Genomic DNA, 18,408 nt, shown 5'->3' with positions numbered 1-18,408 from the left:
AGTGGGTGGGGCCAGTTCTCCCTAGAACCATCCCCATGGCCTGTTCCCTGGTCCAGGCAACCTTATGTACACTCTGGGTGACCAGATGGCCCCCACAACCCATGAACTCTACAGAGCCTGGGTCCACAGTGACTGTAAACCTCGGTTTGCTAAGTCTGGTTAGCTTGCTGGTGGCCTTCCCAGGCCACCTAAATGTCCTTCAGCCCACCTAAGTGTCCTTCATCCCTGCGTACATGAGTGCCTGAAGCAAAGACATAGTAGCTGTGCAGGTCTTTGCCATCTTGGCATCAGGAGAAAGCCTCATACTCTGCCTCTTCTTTCCCAAATGCTAGATCATCCTTGGCCATCCTGAAAAAAACACAAAAGAACAAATGTTTGGCAAGCATCATCTCAAGTGAGAAAATCAGTAGTGAACAGTCAGGAGTTCCACCTTCTCAAGGATGCCTTCCCTAAGCTCATCAACAGGAAAATGCTCCTTCCTCTGAGCCCTATCACACTCATCTGGACCCCTCCTTTTCACTTAGTTGCTTCTATTTTGTATTTCATTCCATGAGAGAGAGATGAGACATGTTTGCAACTAATATCGTCCTTGATGGAAACATCTGGTCTAATTCATCCTGTGACCCTTCAGCAGCCAGCCAGTGCCTGGTGCAAAGAGGAGACAGAGTAGTTGTTTGATGAATGAATAAATCAACTTCTGCAAAGTTAGCATTGGAAGAGATCTTTGAGGGGAGGAAGCAAGGTAAGATGTTACAGAAAAACCCAAACAAACTTTTTGGCCAACCCAATAGAATGGTCAAAAGAAGTCAAACAGACCTGGCTCAAATCCTCTGGGCTCCTCCATGTTGTAGTTGTAGGGACTTGAGCATGTCGCTTAAGCTCTCTAAGCTTCAGTTTCCTCCAGTGTAAGATGAGACTAAGCCTTTCTCTCTAGGTTGTTGTGATAATGAAATGAAAAAAAAAATGTGTGAAGGTTCTCAGCACTTATTAAACATTCAGAAGGTAAGTATATAAAGTCATCAAGTCCCTCCTGTCCTTTTACAGATAAGGAACTGATGCCAAAAGAGGAGACCAGTTAATCCAAGGCATCATTGTGCAGATGTTAGGAGTCAGATGAGTAAGTTTCAAGCCATAGCACTTCCATTTACTTAGCTATGTGACTTTGGGCAAGTTACTTAACTTCTCTGTACCGCAGTTCCCTCGTGTGTAAAGGAAGATAACCATAGCCCCTACTTTGTGGGGTTATCAATGAGGAGTAAATGAATTAATATTTATAAGGCATGTAGAATATTACTCAGCAAATAGTAAGAGTATTTATTAAATAATTCTATTAAATTATACATAATGGCAAACCTGAATCTCTTGATGGATTGCTGAATAGCCGAAACTTTTATGAGACTGTTGCTAGAAGCTAGGTCATGGGGAGGGAACTTCAAAATGGCTAAAGTATGGTCTTTACAAGCAAAGAGCTTGTGAGCTAACATTTCCAACCTAACCTGATCAGAGTGTACTAAATGTATCTATTGTGAAACTGTTTATAAGAAGTAAATAGAGAGTGGCCAAGAATGCAGGGTAGGAAGATCCTGAGCTCACCTCCTCCCACGGGCACACCAAAATTACCACTATTTACAGAGCAACTATCGATGAGAAAGACATGAAGACTAGCAGAAAAGATCTTCTACAACTAAAGTTACAAAGAAGGAACCATGACAACACAATTAGGAAGGGCAGAGACGTGGTATAATCAAGACCCATACTCCTAGGTAGGTGACCCACAAATGGGAAAATAATTACAACTGCAGAAATTCTCCCCAAGGAGCGAGGGGTCCAAGCTCCACATCAGGCTCCCCAGCCACAGGGGTCCTGCACCAGGAAGATAAACCCCCGGAACATTTGGCTTTGAAGGCCAACAGTACTTACTTTCAGGAGAGCCAGAGGGCTGTAGGAAATAGAGACACCACTCTTAAAGGATGCACACAAAATCTCACATCCTCTGCGACCCAGGACAGAAGCAGTAATTTGAAAGGAGCCTGGTCAGACCCACCAGCTGTCTTGGAGAGTCTCTGAGACAGGCAGGAGGCAATTGGGTCTCACTCTGGGGACATAGACACTGGGAGCAGCCATTTTGGAAGCTCATCCAACCATGAAAACACTGGTGCTAGCAAGTGCCATTTTGGGATCCTTCCTCCAGCTTATTAGTGCCAGGCTGCTGCCCCGCCCACCAGCCAGGAAGCACCAGTCCTGGGACACCCCAGGCCAAGCAGATAGCTGGGCAGGGACACAGCCCCATCTACTGGTAAGTCACATGCCATAGGACCCTCTAAAACCCCAGCTGCACTGGGACCCAGCTCCACCCACCAGAGGGCCCAGGACCCAGCCCCACCCACCAGTGGGCCAGCACTAGCCCTGGGACCCCTGGGGCCCCATAGCCAGCCTTTGGACCCAGTCCAAATAAACAACCTAACATTATACCTAAAAGAATTAGAAAAAGAACAAACAAAACCCAAGTCTGTAGAAGGAAAGAAATCATAAAGATCAGAGCACAAATAAGTGAAATAGAGACTAAAAGAAACAATAGAAATGATCAATGAAACTAAGAGCTGGTTCTTTGAAAAAATAAACAAAACTGACAAACCATGAGCCAGAGTCCCCAAGAAAAAAAAGAGAGAGGGTTCAAATAAATAAATCAGAAATGAAAAAGAAGTTACAACCAACGCCACAGAAATATAAAGGATCATAAGAGATTACTAAAAACAATTATACACCAATAAAATGGACAATGTAGAAGACATGGAACAATCCCTAGAAATGTACAATCTCCTAAGATAGAACCAGGAAGAAATAGAAAATATGAACAGACCAATTACCAGTAATGAAATTGAATCAATAATAAAACAACTCCCATAAATGAAAGTCCAGGACTAGATGGCTTCACAGATGAATTCTACCCATTTAAAGAAGAGTTAACACCCGTCCTTCTCGAACTATTCCAAAAAATTGTAGAGGAAGGAATGCTTCCAAGTTCATTCTACAAGGCCAGTGTCACCCTCATACCAAAACAAGACAAAAGTATCACAAAAAAAGGAAATTACAGGCCAATATCACTAATGAACATGGATGCAAAAATTCTCAATAAAATATTAGCAAACTGAACTCAACAATACATTAAAGGATCATACACCATGATCAAGTAGGATCTATCCCATGGATGAAAGGATGGTTCAATATCTACAAATCCATCACTGTGATCCACCACATTAATAAATTGAAGAATAAAAACATGATTGTCTCAATAGGTGCAGAAAAAGCTTCTGACAAAATTCAACATCTATGTTGACTTTATGATAAAAAACTCTCAACAAAATGGGTATAGTGGGAACATACCTCAGAGAACACTTTTCTAAAGAACACATACTGATGGCCTATAGGCACAGAAAAAGATGCTCAATATCACTAATATCAGGGAAATGCAAATCAAAACCACAGTGAGAAATCATCTCACACCTGTCAGAGTGGCTATTATCAAAAAGACAACAAGGGCTTCCCTGGTCGTGCAGTGGTTGAGAATCTGCCTGCTAATGCAGGGGACACGGGTTCGAGCCCTGGTCTGGGAAGATCCCACGTGCCGCGGAGTAACTGGGCCCCGTGAGCCACAGTTGCTGAGCCTGCGCATCTGGAGCCTGTGCTCCACAACAAGAGAGGCCGCGGCAGTGAGAGGCCCACGCACCGCGATGAAGAGTGGCCCCCACTTGCCACAACTAGAGAAAGCCCTCGCACAGAAACGAAGACCCAACACAGCCATAAATAAATAAATAAGTAAATAAATAAATAAATAAATAAAGACGACAAGCAACAAGTGTTGAGAGGATGTGGAGAAAAGGGAACCCTTGTGCACTGTCAGTGGGAATTTAAATTAGTGCAACCACTATGCAAAACAATATGGAGATTCCTCAAAAAATTAAAAATAGAACTGTCATATGATCCAGGAATTCCACTCCTGGGCATTTTTCTGAAGAAAATAAGAACACTAAGTCGAAAAGATATATCTACCCCTATGTTCATTGCAGCATTATCTACAATAGCCACAATATGGAAGCAACCTAAGTGCCCATCAGTAGATGAATGGATAAAGAATAAAGACACACACACACACAAGAATATTACTCAGCCATAAAAAAAGAATAAAATTTTGCCATTTGCAACAACATGGATGGACCTAGAGGGTATTGTGCTAAATGAAATAAGTCAGACAGAGACAGACAAATACTGTATGATTTCACTTATACGTGGAAGCTAAAAAACAAAACCAATGAACAAACATAACAAAACAGAAACAGAGCCATAGATACAGAGAACAAACAGGTAGTTTCTAGAAGAAAGAGGGGTGGAAGGAGGAGAGAAATAGATGAGGGCGATTAAGAGGTACAAACTTTCAGGTACAAAATAAATGAGTCACATGTATGAAATGTACAGTGTGGGGAATATAGTCAATAAGTATGTAATGTCTTTGTATGGTGAAAGATGGTAACTAGACTTGTCATGGTGATAATTTTGAAATGAATAGAAATATCGAATCATTATGTTGTGTACCAGGAACCAACATAGTGTTGCAGGTCAATTATACTTCAAAGGCAAACAAATGAACAAACTCATAGAAGAGGAGATCATATTTGTGGTTACCAGAGGCGTGGGGTAGGGGGAGGAGGAATTTGATGAAGTCAGTCAAAAGGTACAAACTTCCAGTTATAAGATAAGTAAGTGCTAGGGATATAATGTACAACGTAATAAATATAATTAACACTGCTGTATGTTATATATGAAAGCTGTTAAGAGAGTAAACCCTAAGAGTTCTCATCACAAGGGAAAAAAATGTTTTTCTATTTCTTCAATTTTGTATCTGTACGAGATGATGGGCATTCACTAAATTTATCGCAATAAGCATTTCATGATGTATATAAGTCAATTTTGTGCAGTACACCTTAAATTTTTACAGTGCTACATGTAAATTATATCTCAATAAAGCTAGAAAAAGACAAAAAGAAGTAAATAACCTGAACCTGCTCTGGTTAGCTGCTTGTCTTTGGGTAAATGAGGACAGGTGACTGTCACCCATGCGCTAGAGCAAGGACTGCTCTAAATGAAGCCCCTCCACTTCCATGAGAGTGTGGGGATAATGATTAATCCCACAATAACTGGTCATATATTAATTAAATGACAGTGCTCCTGGACTGCCCCCTGGGAGGGATGTTGCTGGATGGTGTTACACAAAATGTCTCAAGGTATCAAGGCATCCATTTTTCTGAGCAATGAGATTCATCTTAAGTTCCTGCCAAAAGGGGTTTAAAATGCTCCTATCTTGCCATGGCCTGCTGAGAATTTTATTTCGACCAATGCAAATGAAGCCACAAAGGAAACAAGGATAAAGATAAAGAATAATCAAATTAGAGAGAGAGAGCTGTATCATCCCACAGTCAAAACCAGCATTTTGACAAATGTGCCATAGAAATCAGCTGCTAAGGGCTTGGAATGTGAAAAGTGAAAAACAAGAGACTAACCAAAGACTAAGAATCCTGAAAAAAAGAAGTGGGAATCCCAGCACAAGTGCAAGGGATAAAAAAAATATTGAAGGAGATCCAGATGGGCCTTAGTGAAGTAGACACATATCAAAGCCTTTGATAGCGTTACATAACGGTACGCAGAAAACTGTAGAGTTCTGATTTCAGAGTGTAGGTTTGGTCATTCTCACTATGTCCCAAGTCAAAGGACTTTCTCCAAGATAGTTACCAGGTAGTCCCCAGCTAACAATTAAGCCAAGATTCTCATACCCAGAGTGGGTAAAACAAGATTAAACGGCACTTATTACAGAATTTGTCTTAATAAATCTTGTTTCTCTCTGGGATTACTCCCTGTGACTTTCTCTGGGTATCAGTGAAGTAGTGTCTACATTAAGCTAGCACTTCACATAACTCTATTTTACACTATGAATAAATATACCCCCAGAAAAGGAATTATATTCTCAGAAATCCCATATTTACAAAAATATGCATTTTCCCTGACATGATTTCATAATTTATCTTCATTGCAGATTGATCTATCATTAGCAGTGTCTTTTCTTTTTTTTAGCAGTGTCTTTTAAAACTTTAATTGTCAATACCTACACATATCATACACCTCACCAGCAATCCAGATTCTGGAAGGTAGGTCTGGGTTTTATGGGTTTTTTTTGCTTTTGGCCACACCATGCAGCATACAGGATCTTAGTTCCCCAACCAGGGATGGAGCTGGTGCCCTCTGCATTGGAGCGTGGAGTTTTAACCACTGGACCACCAGAGAAGTCCCTGTAGGTCTGTTTTTTAAGGGAGTGAATGTTTTATAATGTAAAGAATCACACTCACAAAGGCCTTTTTTTTCAGTTTACTTTCTTACATCAGATTTTATTAAAGCAAGATTCACTTTTACATGCATAGAATCCTTTCTAAGAGTATGCCTCATAGTTTTTACCATTTTATGTAATTTACCTCAAAATACAGATTTCTTCTTCAAGAAGCTTAAAATCATAAGCTTTGCTGATGTTTTCCACAGAGTTATTCTTAGAATATTTCTCAAAATCCAGAAAATATTCCCTGTGTTTGAATTTGAATTCTTTCTGCTACCATAAATGAGAACTACGTAACCCAGTGTGATGGTTAATTTTATGTGTCAGTTGGCTGGGATAAGGAATGCCCAGACAGCTGGCAAAACATTAATTCTAGGTGTGCCTGTGAGGATGTTTCTGAAAGAATACATTTGAATAAGTAGACTGAGTAAAGAAGATGGCCCTCACCAACACAGGTGGGCATTACCCAATCCACTGAGGGCCTGAATTGAACAATAAGGCAAAATAAGGTCAAATCTGCTCTTTGCTTGAGCTGGGACATTCATCTTCTCCTGCCCTTGGACATTAGCACTCCTGGTTCTCAGACCTTCAGGCTCATACTGAATTACACCACAAGTTTTCTTGGTTCTCCGGCTTGCAGTTGCCAAATCATGGAACTTCTTGGCCCCCATAATCAATCACATCAATCAATTCTTATAAATCTCTTCAATATAGATATATATATATAGCTATAGATATCCTATTGGTTTTGTTTCTCTGGAAGACTCTAATACACCCAGTATATTTTGCTTTTTTCCCATCATCCAGAAACCTAAAAGTCAAATTCACTTTGTGTCAAATCTACTCAGGTCCGGTGCCTGAAAGTAACTACTGCTCCTGTCTTATTCAGATGAATTCTTATATTTGATCCAGAAAGATTATCATCTTTACACTGTTTTTGCATCTTGCCCTCATCCAAAAGAATATAAAGCACATCACTGATAATAATATTCAATAAATGAAATGGCTTTCAAAACACGTAATTTGTGCTCTCTCTGTTAACTATTAAAACTGCAACAGCGGCGGGCACGTGACCCAGGCTGCACCAATCAGACGTGCTCCTGTGACACAGTGGAAGGGAGTCAGGTGAAGACTTGACCCTGCAGGAGCCGCCTGGAAACATCCATTTCAGAACCAACAGGAGCCAAGAGGGAGATGGAAAACTGCAAAACCCGCTTCCACTGTCTGGCCAAGCAGTTTCACCACCTGTACCAGGAGAAGCTGGAGGCTTTCCATGCACTGGTGTAGGGGGCTGCTGGCTGTACAGTTCCCCAAGACAGCCTGGCACCGCTGGGAACCTGACTGCGGACTCCATCTCCTCGGAAGATGGGAGAAGATGGAGTTGCCTGGGCACTTTATTTAAAAAAAAAAAAAAGCAACAGTTAAGATACTGGGTTGGGGCGGGGGAAGGTAGAGCCTGGTGCTGTGGGCACCATTACGTAATCTGCTCATTACTGGCCAGTGAAGAAACATCATTACAGAAATTCTGTCCTTCCTCTACCTTATCCCAAGCTCAGCATTTTCCTCTTCCACATACTGTAGTTTCTAAAATCCACATTCGAAGGATGATCATTAGTGTCTTTAGGAATGCAACTATCTACATACAGGGAACTATTTGAATTATAACTGTCCTTTTAAGCCTTACTTCAAGTGAGCTGACATTGCCATGAGATCTTCCTAAATCAATTTTCAAAGCACCATTTGGTATAGCAGGAAGCTTGGTCTATATTTCAAATAAAAGAATGTAGATACAAAGAAGATAAGTACATGGGTCACCTGGAAAATCAGTTGTGATTCTAGGGACTTTGTGGTGGAAACCGCTGGTTGTCTACCAAAATTTGTTCTCTCCTTTTTCCACAATAATCAAATTTTGGCAGGTATTTGTCTGCCTAGCTATGGACTCTTGCTGGGAGGCAGAGATATTGAATAATAACCTCCGAACTGAGAAGGAACTTTGAGACCAAAAAATGAAGCAGGCAACTCCATAAAGTGCAATTATAAAATTTATTGTTGGTAACTTACATACGGTCAGGATCGGGCGGATGATGACCCAGAGGCATTCGCAGCCGCAGCGCACATCACCGAAAGGGGTACAGGGGAATTTAAAGCGGCCAAAGCTAAAAGTAGAATCTGACCACTAGGGAGAAGCACATCTGCACCACCAGGAACAGGAGTTTCCCCTACATTTCCATGGCCATTAACCATCTGCATCAGCAAAAGGCATTCTTTTAGTTTTCATATCAGATGAAGGCAAGGGTAAATGTTGGCTTCCCTGGTGGCGCAGTGGTTGAGAATCTGCCTGCCAATGCAGGGGACACGGGTTCGAGCCCTGGTCTGGGAAGATCCCACATGCTGCAGAGCGACTGGGCCCGTGAGCCACAATTACTGAGCCTGCGCATCTGGAGCTTGTGCTCCGCAACAAGAGAGGCCGCGATAATGAGAGGCCCGCGCACCGCGATGAAGAGTGGCCCCCACTTGCCGCAACTAGAGAAAGCCCTCGCACAGAAACGAAGACCCAACACAGCCATTAAATAAATAAATAAATAAATAGATTAAAAAAAAAAAGAGTAAATGTTAATAGGGAACTTACCTGGCTTGGGTGCGTTCCTTGTGAGTGGGCTAAAGCTCAGTCACACAGAAATGGGGACGGGGTAGGACTGCAGGCCCAAGGTGGAGCTGACAAAATGGAGTCAGTATGGTTCATACAATTCTTTTTACCCTCCTTGCAATTAGATGTGACCTGTGGCTAACTTCTCTCCAGTAAAGGTGAGTAGAAATGATGATTGCTATATCTAGTGAAGAAACTTTAAAATACAGGCTATGTCTCCTCCATGCTCTATGCTCACTCTTCTTGTTCACTGGGACCCTATGTTCATCATGGAAGTAATAAGAAGGCCCCAAATTGGGGGCTGGCAAACGGTCTCTGTCACAACGACTCACGTCTGTCACTGTAGCACAAAAGCAGCCATAGACGATACGTATGGTGTGGCGGTGTTCTAGTAAAACTTGATTTACAGACACTGAAATTTTTAATTTTATAAAATGTTTATGTGCTATGAAATTTTATTCTACTTTTGAGTTGTTTTCAACTATTTAAAATTTAAAGACTATTCTTAGCTCACAGGTTGTTATAAATAAGTGCTGAGCTGGATTTGGCCCAGAGGCCTTAGTTTGCCAACATCCAAGGGGATGTTGACCCTAAAGATGCAAGGAAACAGAAACTGAGTTTACAGTTACAGAAACTGTGAACTGTTACAGTTACAGTTTAGAAAATAAACTTATGGTTACCAGGGGTAAGGGGGGAGGGATAAATTGGAAGATTGGGATTGACATATACACACTACTATATATAAAATAGATAACAAATAGGACCTGCTGTATAGCACAGGGAACTCTACTCAATACTCTGTAATGGCCTATATGGGAAAAGAATCTAAAAAAGAGTGGAGGACTTCCCTGGTGGTGCAGTGATAAAGAATGTGCCTGCCACTGCAGGTGACACGGGTTTGAGCCCTGGTCCAGGAAGATCCCACATGCCGCGGAGCAACTAAGCCCATGTGCCACAACTACAGAAGCCCGTGCCTAGAACCCGTGCTCTGCAACAAGAGAAGCCACTGCAATGAGAAGCACGCGCAACACAACGAAGAGTAGCCCCCGCTCGCCGCAACTAGAGAAAGCCCGCGCATGGCAAAAAAGACCCAAAGCAGCCAAAAATAAATAAATAAAATTTTAAAATAAAAAATAGTGGATATATGTATATGTATAACAGATTCACTTTGATGTACACCTGAAAGTAACACAGCTTTGTAAATCAACTATACCCCAATAAAATATTTTTAAAAAATAAAAATGAAAATAATTGGATAGCTAAAAAAGAAGGAAAGAAAGCAGAGAAGTGATGGCAAAGAAGAAGAGAAGCATGTGGTGGTGACTGGAGACAGGGAGCTTCCAAAAAAAAAGATGCAAGGAAATTGGATCCTTGAATGCCTGTTGAGCACATCCGCCAACCTGGATCACTCACCTTGGACTCTTCAGGAAAGAGAAAGCTACATTCTTTAAGCTACATTATAGTTAGGGCTCTCTTGCTACAGCAGACTAGCGTTTTACTTTAACTAATACATAGTCCATAACTCCTGACTCCTAGGCCTCTGTTCCATTCCAGAGTCCTCATCACCCTCCTTCTAAAAAGCCAAGGCAAGGACACTGGATCCCCACCTGCCTCCTCACTGACCTTTCCAAGACCTGAAGGAAAAGGTTCTGCCCAGAGCTCCCTTCACCTCTTTGTTTCGAAGACTGTAGATGAGAGGGTTGAGCATTGGAGTGACGATGGAGTAGAAGACAGAAACCACCTTGTTGAAGTTGATGGAAGGGGCCACTTTGGTCCGGACATACATAAAGAAAAGAGTGCCATAGAAGAGGCTCACCACAGTCAGGTGGGCTGCACAGGTGGAGAAGGCCTTCCGGCGCTCAGCAGCCGAGCGGATACGCAGCAACGTCCAGACAATGTTGCCATAGGACACAGCAATGACTGTGGAGGAGGTCAGGAGCACAGCCAGAGAGACCAGGAAGTCTGCGGTCTCCTTCAGAGTGACATCCGAGCAGGACAAGGCTAGCAGAGGTGAAGCATCACAGAAGAAGTGATCAATGACATTGGGGCCACAAAATGTCAGTCGGGACATGAGGTAGATGGGCAAAATGGGGGTGAGGAAGCCAACCAGCCAACAAGCAGCTGACAGACGGATGCAGCTGCCCCAGGACACCAAGGCCCCATACCGGAGAGGCATACAAATGGCCACGTAGCGGTCATACGCCATGGCGGCCAGTAGGAAACACTCCGTTGCCCCAAGGAAGGTAAAGATGAAGAGCTGGGACAGGCATCCAGCATAGGAGATATTCTTGCCCCCATCTCCCGCAATAAAACCAGCCAGCATCTTGGGCACTGTGACTGAAGTGTACCAGATTTCAAGGCAGGACAAGTGTGTCAGGAAGACATACATGGGTCTACGTAGCCGGTGGTCCAAACCCACCACCAGGATGATGGCCAAGTTCTCCACCAAGGTGAGCAGGTACATGGTGAGGAAGAGAGTAAAGAAGAGGAAGCGCATTTCATGCACCTCGGCAAAGCCCACCATAACAAACTCTGTTATGTGGGTCCAGTTTTGGTCACATGGCTGCATATGTGAGTAGTCTCAGCCTCATAGATAATGACAACTCAAGGAGAACCTATGAGATGCTGGACTGAAGTATCTTTCACTTCAGGAGAGGAAAATAAAGTCAAGACACTATCCTTAACTCTCAAAAAAATGTATAGTCCATGAGGGGCACAAGAAAACAGACAATTTCAGTACAAAATGAAAAGTGCTAGATAGAAATAAGACAGGATATTAATGGGAGGCAGTAGAGGGGAAACTCAACCAGTCTTGAGGAATCAGGGAAATCTTCCTGGAGAAAGAGCTGTCTAAATTGGAACCTGAAAAATAAGTATAAGTTAGTGACATGAAAGATAGAGAAATAGAGAGTACATAACAAGTATAAAATCTCAGACATCAGAGAGAACATCATGCATTTTGGAAACCTCAAGTACCATGAAGGTTAAGAGCTTGGCTTCCTGATCAAGCATTCCTGGCTCCAAATACAAAAGAACCTAACTAACAGAGTTGTTGTGAAAATTTAAATTAGATAATCCCTCTAAAGTATTTATCATGATTGGGTTAATAAATACTAGGGAATAATACCCTCCAAGTCCATTCATGTTGTGGCAAATGGCAAATTTTCATTCTTTTTTATGGCTGAGGAGTATTCCGTTGTGTGTGTGTGTGTGTGTGTGTGTGTGTGTGTGTGTGTGTGTACATCTTCCTTATCATTCACCTGTTGATGGACACTTAGGGTACTATGCTTAGTGAAATAAGTCAGACAGAGAAAGACAAATGCTGTATGATATCACTTATATGTGGAATCTAAAAATAAAACAAATGAATGAATATAACAAAACAGAAATAGACTCACTGATATAGAGATCAAACTAGTGGTTACCAATGGGGAGAGAGAAGTAGGGAGGGGCACATTAGGGGTAGGGGATTAAGAGGTATAAACTACTACATATAAAATAAATAAGCTACAAGGATATATTGTACAACACAGGGACTATGGCCAAGATTTTATAATAACTATAAATGAGTATAACCTTTATATTGTGAATCACTATGTTGTACACTCGAAACTTATATAATACTGTACATCAACTACACCTCAATAAAAATACATGCATGCATACATACATACTAGGGGACATTTTTAGATGTTGACTTCTCCTGGAATAGATCATAGAGGGGAAGTGACTTTCGTTGAGCTTGAGGAACAGTCTAGGCCAACATCATGAAGAGCTAGTAACCAAGTTAATGAAGGTCAAAGCTGAGTGTCAGCCTGAGGGCAACAGAGAGCCTTGAAGAGTGCTCAGCAGGGGAGCAATGTTGAGAAGAGACAAGTACGCTGTGCTGAAGCAGGTCTGGAGAGGAGGGGACGAGAGGCAGGAAGGCCAGGTTGGGAGTACAGCATGAGGTGTTGATGGCTGTGGTCACGAGGCCTGGAGAGTGATAAAGAGAGCTGTCAAGAGGACTTCCCTGGTGGCGCAGTGGATAAGACTCTGCGCTCCCAGTGCAGGGGGCCCAGGTTCGATCCCTGGTCAGGGAACTAAATCCCACATGCATGTTGCAACTAAGAGTTCACATGCCACAACTAAGGAGCCCACCTGCCACAACTAAGACCCAGTGCAAACAAATAAATAAATATTTTTTTAAAAAGAGAGAGATTGCTGTCAAGAGATAAATTCCACAGGACTGAGTTCAAATCCAAAAGCTAATATCAACTTGAAATATGTGACCATGGGCAAAACACTAAATAATTCCATCTTGTAAAACAGATAATAAAAACGGGGTCCAAAAAGATGAACTCTTATCTAATTTTAACAGTAAGTGAACACACCAATGTAAAGCAATTATAATCCAATAAAGGTGTTAAAAAAAAAAGAGTAAGTGAGAGAATATAATGTCCCCATTACTGTGGTCATTTTTTAATTCTTTGACACTCTTCCCATTAAAAAGTGGGGCCAATAGCCACTCCCCTTGAATCTGAGCTTTGTGGCTGCTTGACGACAGAAGAAGACAGAAGTGGTGCTGTGCCAGTTTCCAGGCCTTAAGAAACTGATTCCTCTCCCTGCTTCTTGGAACCCAGCCACCATGGTATGAGGAAGCCCAAGCAGCCTGCAGAAAGGCCCAGGTGGAGAGGAATTAAGGTGCCTGGTCCTCAGCCCTGGCTGAGCTCCCACTGACTGCCAGCACCAACCTGCCAGCCAGGTGAATGAGTCATCAGAGGAATCGACCCTCCAGCCCTGGTCAAGCTGACCCCGCTGACACCAGCCTTCCCTGCTGGGCCTTCCCCAAATTGCAGATTTGTGAACTAAATAACTGATTGCCATTTCTGTAAGCCACTAAGCTTTGGAGTGGTTTGTTAAACAGCAGTAGATAACTGAAACCATTACATACTTGTTCTGTAACCTTGGACAAATTATTCAATGTCTCTGACCCTTTGGAGGAAAACAAATCGTGTTTTGCCTATGGTCACCAATGCCTGAACTGGAATTTGAATCCAGGTTTGCCAAGGTCTAAAACCCTTGCTCTTTCCCCTAAAAATAAACAGGTTCCCTCGGGTGTCAACATTTCCTGATTTGCTGGCAGTGAAAGCATGTAGAGATACAAAATCAGAAATAAACAAGGTCAGAGTCTTCAGATTCCTGCATGTATCTTCACCACACCTAAATCCAGGCTCCAACATCCCCATAGTCGGGGTCCACAAACACTGATTTCCTGAACAAATAATTGCACTGCAGCCCCAGAGGCTTCATGCTTCTGTTGGCTCCAGGAAACTTCAGAGCACAGTTCCTGCACGTTTCTCCCCTTTGCAATTTGGCTTATCATGTAGCACCCTAGGAACAGTGCTCACCCTTTCCAGATACCCTTCCTCACTGCACACAGATGCTGTAGAAGCCTGCCTTCCAGGTTTCAGGGTAAAGTTTTCTGAAATGTTCATTCTTTTTCATAGTCATTAAAAGCACAAGATTTAGAGTCAGACAGATCTGAAATCAAGCCCTGGCCCTGCAATTCACTAGCTTGGTTGCCTCATCCGTGAATTGTTAGTATTATTGCTAAATCTTACCTGGCCTTCCAGCTGTGACTCAAGTTCGACAGTCTCATCTTCAGTAGGAAGACTTTCCCTTCCCTCATTCCTCCAAACTTGTATGCAGGTCAGACCAAAATATGCACAGGGCACCTGCTCTGTGGCAGGTGCCATAGCAGATGTACCCAGAGGGGCAACCTGGTAGAGAGCAGGTGCCCCCAGCATCCACCACGGGACCTGGCACAGGGCAGGTGCCCCCAGCATCCACCACGGGACCTGCGACAGGTGTTACCTTAGGATAATTTCAGTTCTCTGATCCATAACTTAGAGATAGGATGCCAGAACCTGAGGGGGTTTGTATCAAATCCAGATGTTACCTTGAAAGAACAGCTTTTATTACTCAACTGCTGGACGAGGGGTAAAGAAGTAGGATATTTTGAACACACACACACACCGCAAAGACCTACACCCCCCCCCCTCAGTGTGGAGCGCTGTTACGAGGCAGCCGGGCCAGGGGCTCATTTCCAGCCTCTTGCCTCCTGCCTGGGATGCATCTCACTTGTGGGCTGGGATTTTTAAGAAGCAGGTGAGCTTTCCCACTCTCTTCAGGTTCTCTCCCTCTCTAGTCACAGACTAAATTCAGAATATTTGGGGACTTCAGTGGACGGCAGAACCACACCATCAAAAAAGCCTAGATCCCTAAGGAAAACCCGTCATGCCTCCAAGATCAGGAGCCATCACACCTGTCAAGAGCCAGACAGTAAATGGGAGAGATGGGATTCAAACCCCAGCGCATCTGACCTAGATGTCTGTGCTTCCCACACACACACACACTGTGCCACCTGCCTCTGTTATTTCATGTCACCAAATGGCAAACCTGCAACCCTGGCTGCCAGCCCTGCCTGTGAGGTTCATTCCTCTGCAGCTCAGGGCCCCGCTGGAGAAGTCCCCCGGTGGGCTCCGGCGACCTGCAGGGGCACAGCGACACTCCCAGGCCTGTTAACCGCATTGGCTTCCTCTCCGAGATTAAGAGAACATTATCAACCAAGTGTCAAGTAGGAAACAAACGGCCACGGTGGGGTTGCGGGGAGAGGATAGGGTCCTATGGGACAATCACTGAATGAGGAGGGGAAGCCACCCAGGAACCTGGCCTAGTTTAGTGTCCTCAAAAGATGGTGCTCCCTTGGCTTAGATTTTCCCTAACAAATGTGGAAAAACAGTTTGAGGTCCATGCAGGGAAATTAAAATTGGGTTCCTGCAGCTACTTGCTGGTGCAGCTATGTGATAAGCCTGGTGGGAGAGGCTAGATTTCTCCCTGTTTCAGTTCTCTCTACCCAGCCTCTGGGAGACTTGTCCCCAAAGGTGAGAGGCATTGGAAAATGAACATACTAAGACCCAGACAATGATTTCAGAAACCAACCACCAAACCAAGGTGAGCAGACAATGGTGGCTGGGGACCACAAGGCAGGCAGAAGGGGCTACAGGAGGTGTAGGAGCTGAAGCCCAGGGTCCTGCTCTCTGGCTCCTCTCTGCTCTGGCTCCCTGCGTCGTGACAGCAATAGTTACCCCACTTTCAGGCACACAGACAGCCCCCCGAGTTCACAGCACCATCTCTAAAATCAGAGGAGCTGGGCTTAACCCTGGCTCTATCAGGTACTAGCTGTATTTTAGGAAAGGTTCTTCCTCTTGCTGAGCCTCATTTTTTTTCGTCTTCAAATGGAGGGCATAATATGTATATTTGCAGGACTGCTCTAAAAATGGAAGGACGTAGCATTAAGTGAAAATTCAGGGCCTTCGCTCTTATTGTTCCCTCTGCCTTTCTGGGTGACTTCCTCCTGTACTTCCTTCAATTCTCCTTCACATAGAGACCCTTTCTGACCACCTCTCTGAAAATACAACTCCCGTCACTCTCTGACCCCCTTCTTGCCTTGATTTTTTGGTCACAGCTTCATTGTCATCTGTTAGACATTTATTTGTTTGTCCATAATATCATACACACACACACACACACACACACACGTAAGCTCCTTGAAGATAGTGCCTTTGTCTGTTCATCACTGTGTTGCCAGTGCCAAAAAGAGTCACTGGATGAAGTCTGCATGCAATGAATATGTTGATATAATAAAAATAGTTGGATATATGCTCTGAGCATTATGCTGACCCAGAATGCTATTTTCTTTCCACATCCAGTTATCCGTCTGAAGGAAATGGGAAGGAAAGGAAGGTCACCAATACTTACAGAAGAGCCATCCAATTTGGATGTTGAAGTCCAAGCAACCCTCCTGCCAATCAGCTCCAAGACCGAAGGTGCCCCCAAGAATGATGTGTGCCTGGAGCAGCCCACGCTCACTGGCCTTGGGTGAGAAACAAGTTGAATTGATTTTTGCATATAATTCTTTTTCTTAGCTACTGAATTTAATTTTAAATTTCCTGAAAAACTGTATTATATCAGCTCTTCTCAAACTCTGCTCCACCAAGCCCTAAGTTTCCCCAGTTGCCAGGTGGCTGCAGAGGGGGAGAGAGGCACCTAGCATGTGGGGCTCCCACAAACCCTGCTTCAACCACTAGGAAGTGGCAGAGTCCAGATGAGAATACAGCCCAGTCTGACCCCAGAGCCCACCATCTTTCCACCGTACCACCTCCCCGGGGGTTGGCTTTCCTAGAACTAAACCTGATCAATTAACTGAGAGCTTCTCTCATTATTCCAGCAGCTTCAATACTCAGTACCATGACCTGTTCCTCAAAGCCACTCATGGACGGTCTCTACATGAATGGAAAAATGGGAAGTGGAGGCATAGAAAAGAAATGGGAAGGGTCTCCAGTCATATGTGCAGCAGAGACCCCAGTCCCAAGGCAAGCCAGAGAGAGCCCACTATAGCGGAAAAGATCCGAGGTGGATCAAACTATCTATCTGAGCTCCTAATCTCTAAATAGGAATAATGCCTGCTCTTCCTGTCTCCCGGATATTATGTGAATCAGTGAATAGTAGATAGGCAGGCTCTGAAAACTTTAAAGGTACACTCCAGGAAGACCTTCTTATTATCTTGCTTCCGTTACTGATGGTCTAGTGATTACTGCAGAATTTCAATAAAGGGAAAGCCTAGGGGATGGCAATCTCAGGGGGGGCCAGGGGATGGCATTGAAGTGGCACTTGAATAACAAGAAAATCTATTTTGTTTATATTGTAGGTTTATTTTAAGTGTCTTGAGGGGGCAGACAGAGATGAAGGGGAACTAAAACCCCAAACGTCCCTTGACAGCCCTACTCTATGTGAGCTTAAGCAAATCAGTTGAATTCTGTGTGCCTCAGTTTCCTCACTTGAGAAATGGATTGATATTAAAAACCACAATGACTTGGTAAGAGAGTTTTTGAAAGAAAAAAAAAATGAGATAACAAATTGGGAAAACTGAAGAAAGGATTGGGTTATACTGAAGTCAGCGCTCCTGACTCTAGATTTGGTATCTCTTTAGTTGATGATGCTTTTTCCATTCACCACCTTCTGCATGCTCTTAGGATATGTGCTTGTTAGTTTCCAGAGTTGGTATAAACCAGAAGCTAACTAACCCATAATCAGGTGCTCAGAAATCTCCAGAAGAGCCACTCACCTGTCCCTGCTACTTCTCTGCTTTTTCTCTGGGTAGAACACAAAGGTCCCAAGTGCTCAGAACCTTGGGACTGGTGGCAAATGCAGGCTATTGGATCTCATTGTGTAACAGGGACCCCAAATTCAAGGATCACAGCTTCCCTGAACAAAAGGCAGAGGACAGAGATCCACCATCAGCTGAACTGGAAAGGGAAGAAACAGGGGTTGTCACTGGCCA

General features: G+C 43.5%; 1 protein-coding gene across 1 annotated transcript; it reads right to left on the bottom strand.

The window, feature by feature from the left end:
- Positions 1-10,638: 10,638 nt before the first annotated feature.
- LOC118898739 (olfactory receptor 6Q1) lies at positions 10,639-11,592 on the bottom strand. Its single transcript, XM_036859202.1, has one exon. The coding sequence runs from the start codon at positions 11,590-11,592 to the stop codon at positions 10,639-10,641; it is 954 nt and encodes a 317-aa protein (XP_036715097.1).
- Between the last annotated feature and the right edge of the window lie 6,816 nt (positions 11,593-18,408).

This window comes from Balaenoptera musculus, chromosome 8 (assembly GCF_009873245.2).
Source record: "Balaenoptera musculus isolate JJ_BM4_2016_0621 chromosome 8, mBalMus1.pri.v3, whole genome shotgun sequence".
Classification (NCBI taxonomy): domain Eukaryota; kingdom Metazoa; phylum Chordata; class Mammalia; order Artiodactyla; family Balaenopteridae; genus Balaenoptera; species Balaenoptera musculus.
The sequence above is the reverse complement of the archived record's forward strand: the minus strand, read 5'-3'. Positions and strand labels throughout refer to the sequence as shown.

Coding starts and splice junctions, on each gene's coding strand:
- LOC118898739 (XM_036859202.1), bottom strand. CDS start 11,592: ATGCAGCCATGTGACCAAAACTGGACCCACATAACAGAGTTTGTTATG.